General features: G+C 39.0%; 1 protein-coding gene across 1 annotated transcript in view; it reads left to right on the top strand.

Annotated features, from left to right (window-relative positions):
• Positions 1–17,950, top strand: part of abraxas1 (abraxas 1, BRCA1 A complex subunit) — a 32,637-nt gene that overhangs the window by 13,840 nt on the left and 847 nt on the right. The window contains exons 4-8 of the mRNA XM_055642429.1: positions 2,407–2,473; positions 4,463–4,656; positions 4,795–4,914; positions 8,711–8,795; positions 14,833–14,947. Of these exons, the coding sequence (XP_055498404.1) occupies positions 2,407–2,473; positions 4,463–4,656; positions 4,795–4,914; positions 8,711–8,795; positions 14,833–14,947 (581 nt within the window). The remainder of the gene's footprint in view (positions 1–2,406; positions 2,474–4,462; positions 4,657–4,794; positions 4,915–8,710; positions 8,796–14,832; positions 14,948–17,950) is intronic.

Raw genomic sequence — 17,950 nt, 5'->3', positions numbered from 1 at the left:
CTGTGGAGAGTACTTGTGCTTCTTGGTTGAAATGAATACAGTATTTTGGAAACTTCTCATTACTTGAATGCATCGCTGTGCCCTGAAACAGGAAATCCTGAATTACGGGAAGATTTCTCATTTGTACTGTTTCAGTTCTGCGATAATGTAACTTGGACAGAGAACATATAATAGGGGTCAGTTTACTATTGAACAATGCTTGGAGCTTTAATGGGATGCACAATAGAGTTGGTCTTATCTACATGGTGACTTTCCAATATTGATGTTGTTATGAGGATTAAGTGTCAGAGCAATTTGAGAGAGCGTGGAAAAAAGATAGGAAAGTGCTTTGTGCATTCCTTTTGTACTGTTACTTTAGATGAAACAGTTTTTAAAAACACTAGGGTACACAAAAATGCTGGAGAAACTCAGCGGATGCAGCAGCATCTATGGGGCGAAGGAAATAGGCAATGTTTCGGGCTGAAACCCTTCTTCAGACACTATAAAAACACTATTTCCCCTTGAAAGGTTAGGGTAATGTTCCTTGTGCATCCTTGTTGGCCTTGAGGGGATTAAGTTAGATTAATATTGATAAGGTACGCAAGAATTTTGAAGAACAGGTAAGAAAATGGAACTAGGGCCAAGATAAGATCTAATTGAATAGACAATAGACGAAAGGTGCAGGAGTAGGCCATTCCGCCAGCACCGCCATTCAATGTGATCATGGCTGATCATCCACAATCAGGAATGAGGCAATTTTTTTTAATTTTCTCTCATTTTGAATCTTTTGAACCCTTCTTTGTGATTTACAGAGTTTTTAATATTTCAAAGCAGCAGTAGCTGGATACTTCATAAATAAGGGGGTGAAATGTCACTGAGAGGAAAGCTTGAATTCCTTCCTGCCTTCTCCCCATATCTCTGGATGCTTTCTTTGAAAGCATCCAGAGAACCGGCCTCCACCGCCCTCTGAGGCAGAGAATTCTACAGATTCGCAACTCTCTGTGTGAAAAAGTGTTTCTTCATCTCCATTCCAAATGGCTTAAACTGTGGCCCCTGGTTCTGGACTCCCCCAACATCGGGAACATGTTTTCTCCCTCTAGCGTGTCCAAACCCTTAATAATCTTATGTTTCAATAAGATCCCCTCTCACCCTTCTAAATTCCAGAGTATACAAGTCCAGCCGCTCCATTCTCCCAGCATATGACAGTCCCGCCATCCCGGGAATTAACCTTGTGAACCTACGCTGCACTCCCTCAATAGCAAGAATGTCCTTCCTCAAATTTGGAGGCCAAAACTGCACACAATACTCCAGGTGTGGTCTCACTAGGGCCCCGTGCAACTGTAGAAGGACCTATTTGCTCCTATACTCCTCTTGTTATGAAGGCCAAATTGCCATTATTCACCGCTCTATTCACCGCCTGCTGTACCTGCATGCTTATTTTCATTGACTGATGAACAAGGACCCCCCAAATCCAATTGTACTTCCCCTTTTCCCAATTTGACACCATTTAGATAATAATCTGCCTTCCTGTTTTTGCTACCAAAGTGGATAACCTCACATTTATCCACATTAAACTGCATCTGCCATGCATCTGTCCACCCTGCATTCTCATAGCATCCTCCTCTCATCACCCTGCATTCTCATAGCAGAGCAGGCATGAGAGACTATGGGGGTCCTATTTTTTTAAATATTCCTAGTTACATTACTTGCGAATGAGTCTCATGTAGATGTGTTGGAAAGGATATTAGTGAACGTTGAGTTTTTTGCTGCAATCTGAGAGCTTTGATTGTTTAGTGTTAAGTTTATTGAATTGGGTTTTGTAGATGGTGGGATTGGAACTTTTCTTTAGGTTTGCGATCCAGTTCCATTACCACAGTTACAATGTTTGTGTTGACAGATAGAGAAAATTGAATGTCCAGCTATATTTATTGTAATGATTTAAAAGCGGGCCTGTTCAACATGAGCTATGCTACCTCCTGTGGTAATGAGGTTAACAAAGGTCTTGGAGAAGGCCTCGGTACAACCTTCTAAAACCATCATCTGAATAAAAATGTGTTACTGAATCTTGACAATGGAAAGTATGAGTAATAGACAAAATTTCAAGAAATGTTATGTAGGTGCATGTGTGACCTGTATCCCAATGGTCCAATTCTTTATTAATCCACCTATTTGCCCACTTACTAAATTACTTTAGCCTGCAGGTATGAAGATCTGTTTGCACACTAATGGGTGTTACATAATCATATTGCTGTGCCAAATCTGTCATTACGGAAAGTAGTGGATTATAAAATAAACTGTCCCAACGTTGTAAGTGAGGGCATGCTGCCAAAATAGGATATAAAATCACAGTTAGAAAGCAAGAGCCAAGATTTATAGCACTTTGTGAATTAAAATCCATGTTTCTAATGTCCTGTCTGTCTTTTACAGTTTTTACAATGCTGCTGGTGAAGTGGACATGACAGCATTGCAGAAGATATTGATAAATCAGGAACAGGTATTGTCAACAGCAAACAAATGAAAAGTTACAAGTGACTGACCTTTAAATGATTCATGTCGGATTATATATTGTGTAATTTGTCACATTTTCTTTATAGAATTTTCTGATAATTCTGCAGATGAAATAAGTCTTTTAGGATGAAATTCGGGGGGAAAAAGTCATATAATATTCTAATTTAACTTTTAATTTAGTATAACATTGATGCAAGATGCTAAAGGAATTGTGGATGTTGGGGTCCTATGGATATTTAGACCAACACTGACTACCTCTCCATGGTGTTGATGTAGCAACAGTAATCATGAGTTCTAAAATCCCACTTAGTTATTTATTAACGCAAGGTGGTGGCCACAATTTCAGAAAGAGCATTAGATAAAGATGTTGTCATTGATCTTTTTTACATAACATGGTGCAAGTCTAATTTCTGTTACCTGTCTGAGCTTGAAATGACTAGGTACGCTTAGTTTAGGAATATATGGTCTGTTTGTTTGCGGTAATTTGTTGTATCTGGCTAGCTTTTAAAAAAAAATTCAATTCCAAGACGTTCAGGTTTGTAGGTTAATTGGCCTCTATAAAATTGCCCTTAATGTGTATGGAGTGGATGAGAAAATGGGATAACAGGACTAGTTTGAACCGGTGATTGATGATCAGTGTGGACTTGGTGGGCCGCAAGGCCTGTTTCTAAAAATTAAAACCAAAAGAAACTAAACAAAAATGTGCAATTAGTTTAACTAGGTTGCTCTTTAGCAATACTGTTTATCATACTGCTTATCATTTCTGTAATTATATAAAATATTGAGAGCCTACTCAAACATTCACCTCATCAGTTGACTGTCCCATATATTGTAGATAGGTACTTGGCACACTTCAGCAGGGATGCTCTAATTTCATAGCTTAAGCATCTGTCATAAGATTCAAACTGAAGGCCTGCACAATTCATCCAACATGTATATTTATTCATGTAATTCAGTTGCTATCTAGTTTGCGCAGCTTTTTAAAAATAAACAAGTGTGCGCCTCAATGAAGAAATGCATGGATATGCACATCATATTTATGAAGGCACCCATTGACATTAGCACTAATTTATTAGTGCACAATAAACTGTGTTTGTGAAATGCCCGTTATTTTAAATGTATGGCTGTATTTTGCAAATGCTTTATGCTATCTTTCGAGCTTGGTGAACTGTTGACAGGAGTTTGTGGCTTGGTGGCAGATGGTATCAGGTAGGGTAATGCATGACATTGAATGCACTGCTGGATGTCATAACTAGCGAAAGCATAAATGAACCAGTTCAACTCCTTGGTACACAAAAATGTTGGAGAAACTCAGCGGGTGCAGCAGAATCTATGGAGCGAAGGAAATAGGCAACATTTCGGGCCAAAACCTGTGAATGCTAGTTCTGTGACATTTTGCTGCTGGACTTCCACTAGTCGAAGGCTAAATGGGCTCTGAGGGACAATCTGAGGTACTCTGTAATCTGTGCAAACAAAGACCAGGTGTGAAAAGAATGCATATCACAAAAAAGAAAGGAAGATATTCTCCCATGATTCTCCAACGCCTCAATTCTTCTGCATGTCATGGAATAAAGGCATTTCATACATACATTAAAAATAAGAACATTGCCAAAGAAGGGTAGGGATGGACCATTCAAGGACCTTTTCGTAAGCATTTCGTAATAACCCCGTAGTAAACCCTGTTTATAAGAAACAAGATCATAGTGATAAATTGCGATTAGAGTTTGACTTGTGATCTGATGAATCATGTTATGTGATATGCATGTTAATGTGCAATATTTGTGCAGCTGGTTATCTTTTAGATAAGTTGGATACAGTCAGTTAACTGCTTGATAATGAGTAGATATGGCACAGTCTTGATATTAATGGCTTACTTGCTGCGTTAAATTTTAAGTGATGTTGCTCTCCCACACTGCCCCACTTTTCTTTTAACCTGGATCTAGATCTAAATCTACTTGTACTTTCTCCCCCTTAGAATGTTATTGGTTGGTATAAGTTCAGACGTAACACAAATCAGACCATGACATTCCGAGAACGTCTCCTTCACAGGACCCTGCAGAAGCAACTGAAAAACCAACAGCTGGTGTTCTTTCTCCTTACAACCAAGTTAAGCAGAGAGAATGGCTCCACACACAATCTGGAGTATACGCTATTTAACCCACAAGAAAGGTGAGCCATGCCATGTTTCTTTAAACAATATTGTCAGCTACTGCAAGCCTGAGCATTATAATGTGAACACATTTTTTTTCTAGTCAATTTTCCAATAATGTTCAAAGCTAATGTTTATCTTTCTTCTCCCAATTGTAGTTTTGTTCAGTCCATACCCATATCTGTGACAAATCTAGGAATGTCTGAACAGCAAGACTATAAAGCATTTTCTGGACCCAGTTGTGCCGAGGGCTATTGTCGAGCAATGAAGAAACACAGGTAGAAAACTCAGCTGGTCTTTCCTCGCTTTGTTGCATTAACTGGACCTGGACGCAGTGGACTGTGACCAGTATCAGCCTTTGTTTTGGAGTGGGAGGGGAATGGAAAGATGCAGGGGCCTTTCCACTTATTAACGAGAATGAATTCTGTACCTGTCTGATTTGCAATGTCCTGCACTGAGTGCCATTTTTGACTGAAATGCACATCAAGGATATTTGCTTATGGGTGGATAGGTTTTTGCTACACGGTGTGAACCTGAAGTTGTATTGCTGCCATCTGCTGGATATAGGTCATTCTGACATTTTAAAGATTTGGATTTACTAAATACCTTTGTGGTTTTGAAACGTTGAAACATGGCAGGTTTAAATAAAATGGAAAGTGACACCATGGTAAATACTTTAGATTACTAAGAGCAGGTGGAAATGCTGAGTTAGTCAGCCACTTGAGGGATCAAGTAACCTACTCCTCCTATTTTGTCCCTTCATAGAAACATAGAAATTAGGTGCAGGAGTAGGCCATTCGGCCCTTCGAGCCTGCACCGCCATTCAATATGATCATGGCTGATCATCCAACTCAGCATCCCGTACCTGCCTTCTCTCCATACCCTCCGATCCCCTTGGCCACAAGGGCCACATCTAACTCCCTCTTAAATATAGCCAATGAGCTGGCCTCGATATACTGTTTCATGTGCAAACTTGTTTAATTTAAGGTATTTTCAAAATTATAGCAACATTTTTAATGTATTTTTTTCTGTACTCATAATATTACAATGTACAAGGCATTGGTGAGGCCACATTAAGAGTATTATGTTCCGTTGTGGTCGCCCAGCTCTTGGAAGAATGTCGTTAAGAGAAGATTCACAAAGATGTTGCCAGAACCTGAGGGCCTGAAGAGGGAGAGGTTTTTCTTCAGCTAGGATTTTATTCCTTGTAATGTGGGAGGATAAGGGATGATCTTGTAGAGGTGAATAAGATCATGAGAGAAATGGAAAGGGTAAATGCAGAGTCTTTCACCCAGAGTAGGGGAATCAAGAACCAAAGGACACCAGATGAAGGTGAGAAGGGAAATATTTAACAAGAACTTGAGAGGCAAAATTTCACACTGACGGTGGTGGGTATGTGGAACGAGCTGCAAGAGTAGGTAGTTGAGCTATGTACCATAACAACATTAAAATTACATTTGGACAGGTACATGGATAGGAAAGGTTTAGATGGAAGTGGCTCAAACATGGGCAAGTGGGACTAGCATAGATGAGGTATTTTGGTCAGCTTTGGCAATTTAGGCCAAAAGGCCTGTTTCTTCGTATGCCTGTTTTGCACCACATATGATCTTCCACCATGATATTACATTCTTGCATAGCTCTTGCTTCCATTTATCTTGGATTTGAATATTGAAAAGCAAAACCCTGCACTGCTGGAAAATTGACATAAAATAAATATGCTGATAATATTCAGCAAGTCGGGCAGAATCTATGGAGAGGAACAGAGTGAAAGCTTGCAAGTTGAGTACCTTCATCATTTCTGAAAGACTTGTTTCTTCATATTTATACGGCCAGGCAGCATCTCTGGAGAACATGGATAGGCGACGTTTTGTGTCACGGCTCTACTTCAGATGACTTAAACGAAACTGGTTGTTCTTGTGCAAAAATCGCAGGGAGCAAACAGGTGCAGCAAGATGTTAGGAAAGAAAATAGCGCATTGGCCTTTATTGCAACAGGAATTGTGTAAAATAATTAAGAAGTCTAAGTATATTTGTACAGTGCCATGATAAGACCACATCTGGAATATTATGCAGAAGTTTGGTTCCTTACACAAAAGATATACTTAAATAGAAAGAGTGCAGCAAAGATAAATCAGATTGTTTCCTGGGATGGTTGGCTACGTCGCCTGCAAGGAGAGATTGAGTAGGCTAGTCTTCTATTCTCTAGATTTTAAACGAATGGCCTCATTGAAGCATGCAAGATTCATTAAAGGGCTTGACTGGAGATTTCGGAAGATTAACTTGTCTTACGAGTTTAGAATTAGGAGTTACAATAAGGAGCAGACCATTAAAAGGATATGAGAAAATGATCACGTGTTCAAAATAGTTCTGAATATTAAAGGAATCATAGAATATGGGGATTGTGCAGGAAAAGAAGGTTGTAGCTGAAGATCTTGATGACTAGTGGAGTAAGTCTAAGGAACAGAGTAGCTCCCATCCTATATGTTTTTTTACGACAAAACAGTAATGCAGTGTTACATTTACAGAAAATAAATGTGGTAACCCATACTCGAGAAATTAAATTCGATCTCCTGCATTGAGGATACATACAGGAGAAACGTTATACACAATTAAAGTAACTTAACCCATACAAAGACCATTGTTTCTCAAATATTGTAAAAACCTTTCATAAAACTGAACTGCTGGATAAGCGAGTCCCTAATTTTATATCATTGAGCAATGTCCCAAACATGGGAACGAAGATGATAATTCAAATATTACACTTTGAACAAAGCAATATAATGTGACATATGAGGAAAAGTTATGCAGAGATGATGTATATCCTGCTGTCTGAAGAATGGTCTTGACCCAAAACGTCACCTTTTCCTTCACTCCATACATGCTGCCTCACCCGCTGAGTTTCTCCAGCATTTTTATCTACCTTCGATTTTTCCACCATCTGCAGCTCCTTCTTAAACAATATATCCTACTATGATTTCTTTTGATCGACATGTGGATAGACAGGATAGTGGATAATTTGTTTCCATGTAATAAATGGTCTGCTGCAATAAATTGTTAAATTCATACATTACAATAGACATTGGTATTGATTAATGGAATTATTTCATGCATATGATTTATTGGATTGTTCAAGAAATTAATAATGGTTGATATTAACATTAGTTGTCTGTTGGTCCACGATTCTAGATGATTTAATAGATGTGGCATTTTGAGCATTTCCCTTTTTTTAGGAGAGATACAGGCTAATATACATTAAGATGCTCTTATTGATTTAAATTTAGTACACAAGGTTTTGATCAATGTTTTCAAATCTGAATTACAATCATAAACTGGGAGCAAACCTAATGGTTAATATCAATTTCCCATAAACCAAATCAGTTTCAAATAATTGATTTTATTAGTGCACTGCAAATACATACTTAGAATATTAAAATGTCTTCCATTTATTGAGCAAGGCAAGTGTTTTTCCCAAAGAAATTAATGCAATGAATAGTGATTTATAAAGTGAAACTGGAGCCATATTAAAAACTATTTCTTTGAAATCATGTTATATTTGGAAATCGATTTGAATTCACTGACAATGTTTTCTTCAATATTGATTGGAAATAAACATTGTATGTAGGCTAATAATTAACTGTATTTTACTAGTGTATCTTCAGTGTCTCTTCTGGAAGATGGAAGAGTTGACCTTAAATGAGCTAAAGAGTGGTGATAACATACTCAAGTCTTAGTTAAAGCATAGCCCCAGACTCAACCAAACATATAGTTGAATGTTGGGCAGTAAAGTTATTGTTTAGGTCATGATGATTACAATGAAGTACATTTTAGTGAAAGTTATCCGTTACTAAGCTTGGGACAATGACTGAGGTAGACCTAAATAATGCAGATATCAGATACTTAGATTGGTGAATGCATTTCCCGGGCAAGTAATGCTATTTGTTCTAAGATCCTCCTTTCTGAAGTAAAATACTCAACTTATCGTATAAATTTAATTGTAAAATGGAAGTTAAAAGATGAATAAGATAACTAAAAAGAGCATACATTTATTTAACTTTTTTTTTTAAAAACTCCTCAGACACGCATTTTTTGAACAGGAAGGATCCTTAAAAGAGGTTAAGAGAATTCAATGCATGTATAATACACTACAAGAGGAACTGAAGGTAACTGGAATGTATATCGTAAATTTATTCAAATCTATGTTCTGATATTGGCATTTTGCATTTCACTCTAATAATAGACTTTTTCCTTGGTTATTGTTTAACAACATTCTGGCTGATTCAATGTATTAAAATTTACCTGTAAATTGTTAACACATGTTTTGCCAATTTTTTCATAATTCGAGATGGAATTATGTGAAGTTTGTGTAGGATTATCAAGGCATTAAAAATCTCTTGGTATTCATCTTAATTATTTGGTGATTGGAAGTGTAATCTTAATACCAGAGAACAGCTGAATAAATTATCTCCTTTGCAATCTTTTAATTCAGCATTGCTTCTATTTCAAGAAAACTAGTAGGATAAGAGTGACCTCTTTCACATTGTCAAAGGAAGTTGTTACTGCTATGATTCAAACATTAGTAAAAACAAAGAATTGGAGAGACCTAAATGAAGAATGGTTCTGAAGAAGGGTATCATCCTGAAACGTCACCTAGTCATTTTATACAGAGAATGTTGTCTGATCCACTGAGTTACTCCGACTTTTTGTGTCTATCTTCGGTTTAAACTAGCATCTGCAGTTTTTTCCTGTACGTATCCTGTTTCTTCAGTATGTTCCACCATTCATGGAGAATGTAATTGATCTATGTCTTAGTTACTGTTTCTATTTTACAGTGCCCTCCATAATGTTTGGGCAAAGATCCATCATTTATTTATTTGCCTCTGTACTCCACAATTTGGAATAGAAATAATCATGTGATTAAAGTGCACAATGTCAGATTTTAATAAAGGCCATTTTTATACATTTTGGTTTCACCATGGAGAAATTACAGCTGTGGTTATGCATAATCCCCCCATTTCAGGGCACCATAATGTTTGGGACACGTGGCTTCACGGGTGTTTGTAATTGCTCAGGTGTGTTTAATTGCCTTCGTAATGCAGATATAAGAGAGCTCTCAGCACCTAGTCTTTCCTCCAGTCTTTCCATCACCTTTGGAAACTTTTATTGCTGTTTATCGACATGAGGACCAAAGTTGTGTCAATGAAAGTCAAATAAGCCATTATGAGAATGAGAAACAAGAATAAACTGTTAAAAGACATTAACCAAACCTTATGCTTACTAAAATCAACTGTTTGAAACATCATGAAGAAGAAAGAGCGCACTGGTGAGCTTACTAATTGCAAAGGGACTGGCAGGCCAAGGAAGAGCTCCACAGCTGATGACAGAAGAATTCTCTCTATAATAAAGAAAAATCCAGAAAAAAAAAGTCCGACAGATCAGAAACACTCTTCAGGAATCCGGTGTGGATTTGTCATTGACCACTTTCCGCAGAAGACTTCATGAACAGAAGTACAGAGGCTACACTGCGAGATGCAAACCACTGGTTAGCCCCAAAATAGGATGGCCAGGTTACAGTTTGCCAAGAAGTACTTAAAAGAGCAACCACAGTTCTGGAAAAAGGTCTTGTGGACAGATGAGACAAAGATTAACATATCAGAGTGATGGCTAGAGCAAAGTATGGAGGAGAGAAGGAACTGCCCTAGATTCAAAGCATACCACCACATCTGTGAAACACTGGTGAGGGTGTTATGGCCTGGGCATGTATGGCTGCTGAAGGTACTGGCTCACTTATCTTCATTGATACAACTGCTGATGGTAGTAGCATAATGAATTCTGAAGTGTATACACACATCCTATCTGCTCAAATTCAAACGTGCCTCAAAACTCATTGGCTGGTAGTTCATTCTACAGCAAGACAATGATCCCAAACATACTGCTAAAGCAACAAAGGAGTTTTTCAAAGCTAAACAATGGTCAATTCTTGAGTGGCCAAGTCAATCACCCGATCTGAACCCAATTTAGCATGCCTTTTATATGCTGAAGAGAAAACAGAAGGGACTAGCTCCCAAAACAAGCATCAGCTAAAGATGGCTGCAATACAGGCCTGGCAGAGCATCACCAGAGAAGGCACCCAGCAACTGGTGAAATGTCTATGAATCGCAGACTTCAAGCAGTCATTGCATGCAAAGGAAATGCATCAAAATACTAAACATGACTACTTTCATTTACATGACATTGCTAAGTCCCAAACATTATGGTGTCTTGAAATGGGGGGGGGACTATGTACAATTTCTACATAGTGAAACCAAAATGTATAAAAATGGAACTTTATTAAAATCTGACAAAGTGGACTTTAATCACGTGATATTTTTCTATTACAAAACTCAAATTGTGGAGTACAGAGGTAAATAAATAAATGTGTCTTTGTCCCAAACATTATGGAGGGCACCGTGATTGCTATTTATTTGATATCATTACCATCAGTGATTCCAGGGCTAACAAAGGTTTACCTTTGACTTTAATTGATCTAACATTTACTATTTTTTTCTGGACACGTTCCTCGTTTCTATTACCATTTGCAATAAGAGCTTTTCTCAAAGTCCTGGCTCTGATTTTGTCTCAGCCCTTCTAAATGTTGCTGTTAGGTGGACAGATTAGGAAATTCCTGGATATAACTGAGTTAGGTTAGGTTAGCTGATGTCAATTGCATCCGTGATTGCAGTGCTACACCTGGCCTTGTACAGCTCTTACAGGAGGAGCTTTTGTTTGATAGCAACTGAGAGGAATGGGGTAAGATTTCAATGAATGCTTGGGACTGAGCAACCTAGAGTCGGGCTCAATTGAGGTAAAGCAATGATGCGAACTAAAATCCCTGGATTCATATCCCATAAAAGAGCTAACTGCTTCAGGATTCAAGATTCAGGGAAAACATAGAACAGTACAGCACAGGGACCACAATGTCTGCTAAACACGATACCAAAATAAATTAATCTCAACTGCCAAACAAGATTCATATCCCTCCATTCCCGATGCAATAAATGCATCTGTTGTATTTGCCTCCTCCACCACTCCTGGCAGCATGTTCCTGGCACCCCCCCCCCCCCCCCCCCCAAAGCCTCCTTAGAAAACAAATCAAGTTTGTACAACCTCTCCTGAGAGGTAAATTCTGGTAAAGTGGAGAAAAATAGTGAAAGACAGTACCATCGAAGTATATGTTGCAGTATGTCAAAAGCAAGGGTTTGTGGTACACTGTTCCTGGGTTCATAACATCAATTAGCAAATCTAATAAAAAGTGGATATCCAAAAAAAACACAAGGATTGTGTTATATTGTGAGGTTAAAAACTGAGTAGATATTGTCACAGACTGGCAAACAACCAGAGCCATGGCCAATCTGCCAAGTGGAGTTGTGCTGTTAAATCAGGAGATGGCTCTGCCACGGAACTAAGTGAGGACATAGAGAATTGCACTGGGACTAGTACTCTCTTCCACCTGTCGCCTGATGTGAGCACTTCCAGCTAACATTTCTGGCATTCCTGTGGTCCTTATCAGCCAAAAATAAGTCTTGGATCTACTAAAAAGATGAACACTGTCGAAACATAGTGGATTATTTGTCACTAATGTATTTTTAATGCATACAGACTGCAAATCATTAAGATGCATTAACATAGAAAATAGGTGCAGGAGGAGGCCATTCGGCTCTTCGAGCCAGCACCACCATTCATTGTGATCATGGTTGATTGTCCCCTATCAATAACCCATGCCTGCCTTCTCCCCATATCCCTTGATTCCACTAGACCCTAGAGCTCCATCTAACTCTCGCTTAATAGAAACATACTAGCAATTATGTTAGGATTTTAAAAGGATAAAACCTTGAGTGGGCTGGGCATTTGTGTGCCCCCCCGCTCCCTGTGATAATATGATGAATGTACATTAGGCACTCACCACTACCCATACTGTTGGTGTGTGAAAAAATTGTGTTTGGAGAGAGAAAGAATACAAGATAAGATGTTACATTAGGTATATGGGCTGGTGGAGGGTAATGTGCTTAAAGATATTGTGACTGTCAGTTCTAGAAACAGGCTATCAAGTATTGCACTAAAAAGGCTGATAATTGATTTTTTTTTGCAAGCTGGCTGTCATAGCGAAGGAAAACATTTGGAGGCTGGTACTTCTCATCTGACATGAGAATTAGCCTAAAAATACATTGAATGGCCCAAGAAACTGCAGATTTTTGTTTAGTTTGGAGATACAGTGCGGAAACAGGCCCAACAGCCCACCGAGTCTGCACCAAAAATTTGAAGGAGATCCGAGGGTATTTTTTTCACACACAAGAATCAAGTTGCCGGAGAAGATGGTAGAGGCAGATACAACGTTTACCAGGCATCCGTACGGGTTCTTGGATCGAACATGTGTAAAAGGATATGGGTCTAATGCAGTGAAATAGGATTTGTGTAGATAGGCATCATGGTTGGCAAGGATGAGGTGGACCAAAGGGCTCATTTCTGTATCAAACAAATCAATGAATTTGTTTTCTGCTTGTCACCTGATTAGTGAAAGAGAAACATCAACTCAAAAAGTACCTTGGGTCGCATTCATGTTAGAAGTCCTTCCATTATTTTTCACTTGCATATTGAGAAGCTGCAACAAGAACCAAGGGCAGCAGGAGGTAGTTCTAACGCAATGAGTTATGGTTGATAATATATTCTGTAAAAAGTTAATAATGCACATTCAATTATAATTTCTAAAAGATAAAGCACATGTTGTGGTGAAAGATTAGAGAGGTAATGACTAAGTAGATAATCTTTAAAAGGTCTGGCATGATAGGCCAAATACATTGTCGGAGGTCTAGGGTCTACTGATGAAAGGTCATCCACTTGAAATATTAACTCTGCTTTCTCCACTTATTTGCGAGATCTGCTGAGTATCTCTACGTTTTATTTTTATTTCAGATTTCCGACATCTGCAATTTTCTTTTTGCCTCTAGATCTGTTTGTTCAATTTTTCCATTGAATATATTGTCCCACTTCATGGCTTTTCTCCCAGAAGTTACTCCATGTTAACAGCATTAATGTGCAACTTTCACATAATCAACCTTTCACAAATCTGCTTCTCTTATGTCTGTTAGTGCTGTGCCAAACCTCTTGTGCCAATAGAAATTGTTTGCATAAAACATTTAATTAGATTTTTTTCCACAGATGTGACTTTTTTGTTAATCATACGACCAATAAGGAAAAGTTCCGGCTGCTTTCATGCTCCCACACTGCCCATCTATCGTTACCGGGACAGCCCTTCATTCTTACGAGGCCCTGATTCATATCAGTCCCTCTGATTACAACAAAATGATGCATATCTTCACCTGCTTGCTTCATTAAAAGATGAATATTTCTATGATAGTTTGAGGTTCAACTCTGTCTCCAGGTTTCATGACTTGGAAGCAGAATTGTTGCATTAAAAGACTTTACCAGCGGGAGTGGGAGACCAAGAGTAGAATTCAAACAGACCATTATGTACATGCATCGAAAGGAATTGCAGATGCTGATTTATACCGAAGATAGACACAAAATGCTGGATTAACAAGTCAGGCAGCAGCATCTCTGGAGAAAGGGATGAGTTTTGGGTCAGGACCATTCTTCAGACTGAAAGTAGGGAAGAGGGAACTGGAGGTAAGGAAAGGCCAGAACAAAGCAGGGAAAACCTCCACGTCATGGCTGACGCGGAACTCATTGAGTTGGGGGCAGTGGGGTTGGTAGCCAGTTTGGGTTATAATGTGGTGGTGGAGCGGAGAGCAGTAGGAAGCACAGAGGGGAGCATTAAAAGAGGGTTTCGCAGAACTGCTAATGAAGAGAGAACTTCTTCAAAGTCGGCATACCTTGAGGAGATTTTGCAGTGGAGCAGACAAAGTGTCGGAAGGAACTGCGGATGCTGGTTAATACTGAAGAGAGACACAAAGCGCTGGAGTAACTCAGCGGGTCTGACAGCATCATACACAAAGTACATTATGTACCATTTGGGGGCAAAGGCTCTGGTGTCAGTATCTTCATCACTCGTGCGAAGGTCCACTAAGTTTATAGGGTATAATTGTCGAAGCAAGACTTGTTGAAATATTCTTTTTGGAATATAATGCATTTCATTCCAAGACTTTCAATTAATGTATTTAATAAGTTTCATATTTTTATTACTTAAATCTCATCTGGTCACAGAACACTTGCTTAAAGGTACAGGAGAGTGAACGGTCAGTGGAATGTTTACTTGCTGATGTACGAGGACTGAGGGAGAAGGTATCAGAGAAGAAAAGGTTGTGCAGAGTGATTCAAGGTATGAACCTCTTCTGTGATCAGTAATTATTTTCATAAAACAGTACTTGCATAAATGACTTTATAACAGAACACCAATATTTAGTTATTAAAGATGGGATAGCAGCACATTTGGAAAGTGGTGAATTCATTGGACAAAGTCAGCATGGATTTATGAAAGGTAAATCATGTCTGAGGAATCTTATAGAATTTTTCGAGGATGTAACTAGTAGAGTGGATAAGGGAGAACCAGTGGATGTGTTATATCTGAACTTTCAGAAGGCTTTCAACAAGGTCCCACATAAGAGATTAGTATGCAAACTTAAAGCACACGGTATTGGGGGTTCAGTATTGATGTGGATAGAGAACTGGCTGGCAGACAGGAAGCAAAGAGTTGGAGTAAACGGGTCCTTTTCAGAATGGCAGACAGTGACTAGTGGGGTACCGCAAGGCTCAGTGCTGGGACTCCAGCTATTTACAATATATATTAATGATCTGGATGAGGGAATTGAATGCAACATCTCCAAGTTGCGGATGACATTAAGCTGGGGGGCAGTGTTAGCTGTGAGGAGGATGCTAGGGGGCTGCAAGGTGACTTGGATAGGCTGGGTGAGTGGGCAAATGCATGGCAGATGCAGTATAATGTGGATAAATGTGAGCTTATCCACTTTGGTGGCAAAAACAGGAAAGTAAACTATTATCTGAATGGTGGCCGATTAGGAAAAGGGGAGATGCAACGAGCCCTGGGTGTCATGGTACACCAGTCATTGAAAGTTGTTATGCAGGTGCAGCAGGCAGTGAAGAAAGCAAATGGTATGTTAGAATTCATAGCAAAAGGATTTGAATATAAGAGCAGGGAGGTTCTACTGCAGTTGTACAGGGTCTTGGTGAGACCACATCTGGAGTATTGAGCACAGTTTTGGTCTCCTAATCTGAGGAAAGACATTCTTGCTATAGAGGGAGTACAGAGAATGTTTACCAGACTGATTCCTGGGGTGGCAGGACTTTCATATGAAGAAAGACTGGATGGACTCGGCTTGTACACGCTAGAATTTAGAAGATTGAGGAGGGACCTTATAGAAACTTACAAAATTCTTAAGGGGTTGGACAGGCTAGATGCAGGAAGATTATTCCCGATGTTGGGGAAGTCCAGAACAAGGGGTCACAGTTTAAGGATAAGAGGGAAGTCTTTTAGGACCGAGATGAGAAAATCATTTTTTGCACAGAGAATTGTTAATCTGTGGAATTCTCTGCCACAGAAGGTAGTTGAGGCCAGTTCATTGTCATTATTTAAGAGGGAGTTAGATGTGGCCCTTGTGGCTAAAGGGATCAGAGGGTATGGAGAGAAGGCAGGTATGGGATAATGAGTTGGATGATCAGCCATGATCATATTGAATGGCGGTGCAGGCTTGAAGGGCCGAATGGCCTACTCCTGCACCTATTTTCTATGTTTCTATTTCTTTACCTTAGACCTAGAGTAAATTTAATGAACTAAATTAATGGTCTTGAGTTGAATTTAGAGTGAAGATCCAGGATCAGGAACTAATATTTCAACATGTTCTTGTAGAAGATGTTGCATTCTTTGATAATAACTCATGATAACATTCATAATCTGAGTACAAACATTTCAAAGAGTTTATGCATTTCAAACGTTTCAAAGAAATCTTAAAAGCTAAAAAAGACAATTATTGTACTTGCACCAACAACCATGAGGACCATCTATGAAGATATTAACTATCCTCATGGGATATTCATAGGACATGTCCAATAGCTAAAACAAAATTTGGAAAAGCTTGGAACAATCAGCAAGTCAAGGAGAGAAAAAACAGTACCTTTCATTTTTGACCCGAAACATTGGTTCTATTTCTTTCCCGACCACATCTGCTATATCTGCCAAAATGCTTCCAGCATGAAGGTTATGGAGAGGGTACAGAAGAGGTTTACCAGGAATGCTGCCTGGATCTGAGGGTATTAACTGTAAGGAGAGGTTGAGGGAAGACCTGATTGTAGTATATAAAATTGAGAGGTACAGATAGGGTGGACATTCGGAACCTTTTTCCCCCCAATGTGGAAATGTCAAAGACCTTAAGGTCAGAGAGGAAGGAGGAGATTAAAGGAGATATGGGCAGGTTGTTTACAGAGAAGGGTGGTGGTGCCTGGAACATACTGCCAGGTGTAGTGGTGGAAGCAGATAGGATAGTGGAGTTTAAGAGGCTCTTGTATAGAACATGAATATTGAGGAAATAGAGTGATATGAATTGCGTGCAGGCACAGGAAATGTCAAAAGGTAGATATTTAAAGTTCAGACATTGAATTTGGTACCATGGAGATAACCGCAGATGCTGGTTTGGTGTTCGTTTTATAGATAGTGTGGAAACTATCCCTATCTTTCACCTTATCAATTGGATATGTGGAATGATGCTCAACGCCATTCCTAGCACCTTCCTGAAATGGCCCCTCTTTATGTCTAAGTAATGGTAGGCTACTTAATATCTATGTTAAGGGATAGTAGAAGAAATGGGTATGCTCCCGAATGGGGCATAGGGAAGTGAGGTTGGGGGGGGTTGTTGGTTTCCTAAAACTGGATAATTCGATGTTCATACCTTTGGGTTGTAAGCTGCCCAAGTGGAATATGAGGCGCTGATCCCCCGGTTCGCATGTGGTCTCACTCTGGCAATGTAAGCAACCCAGGACCGAAAGATCGGTCAGAAATTTGCCACTAATTATATCCATCTGCTTTAAAAGGCACTATCATAATTATAACATGTTTTTACATACCGATGTAGAAATTTATAATGTATACGTAATACGGGTAGAAATATTTTATTTGAAATAGAAATCAGATTGTGCATGTTATGATCTAATTGGCCACATTTGGCGTGATGTTACACCCAGTTTGTCATGAGAGATCACCTTGGGTAATTTAATTTTTGATTTCTAATTTTGTATTCCCATTCTGAAAAGTCCAGTTTGGAACAATTTTTGAAAATATTTTTATTAGTGGGACTTCATGTATTTGTTATTC

This window comes from Leucoraja erinacea, chromosome 1 (genome assembly GCF_028641065.1).
Source record: "Leucoraja erinacea ecotype New England chromosome 1, Leri_hhj_1, whole genome shotgun sequence".
Taxonomy (NCBI): Eukaryota; Metazoa; Chordata; class Chondrichthyes; order Rajiformes; family Rajidae; genus Leucoraja; species Leucoraja erinaceus.
This window is presented reverse-complemented; position numbering and strand designations above follow the sequence as displayed.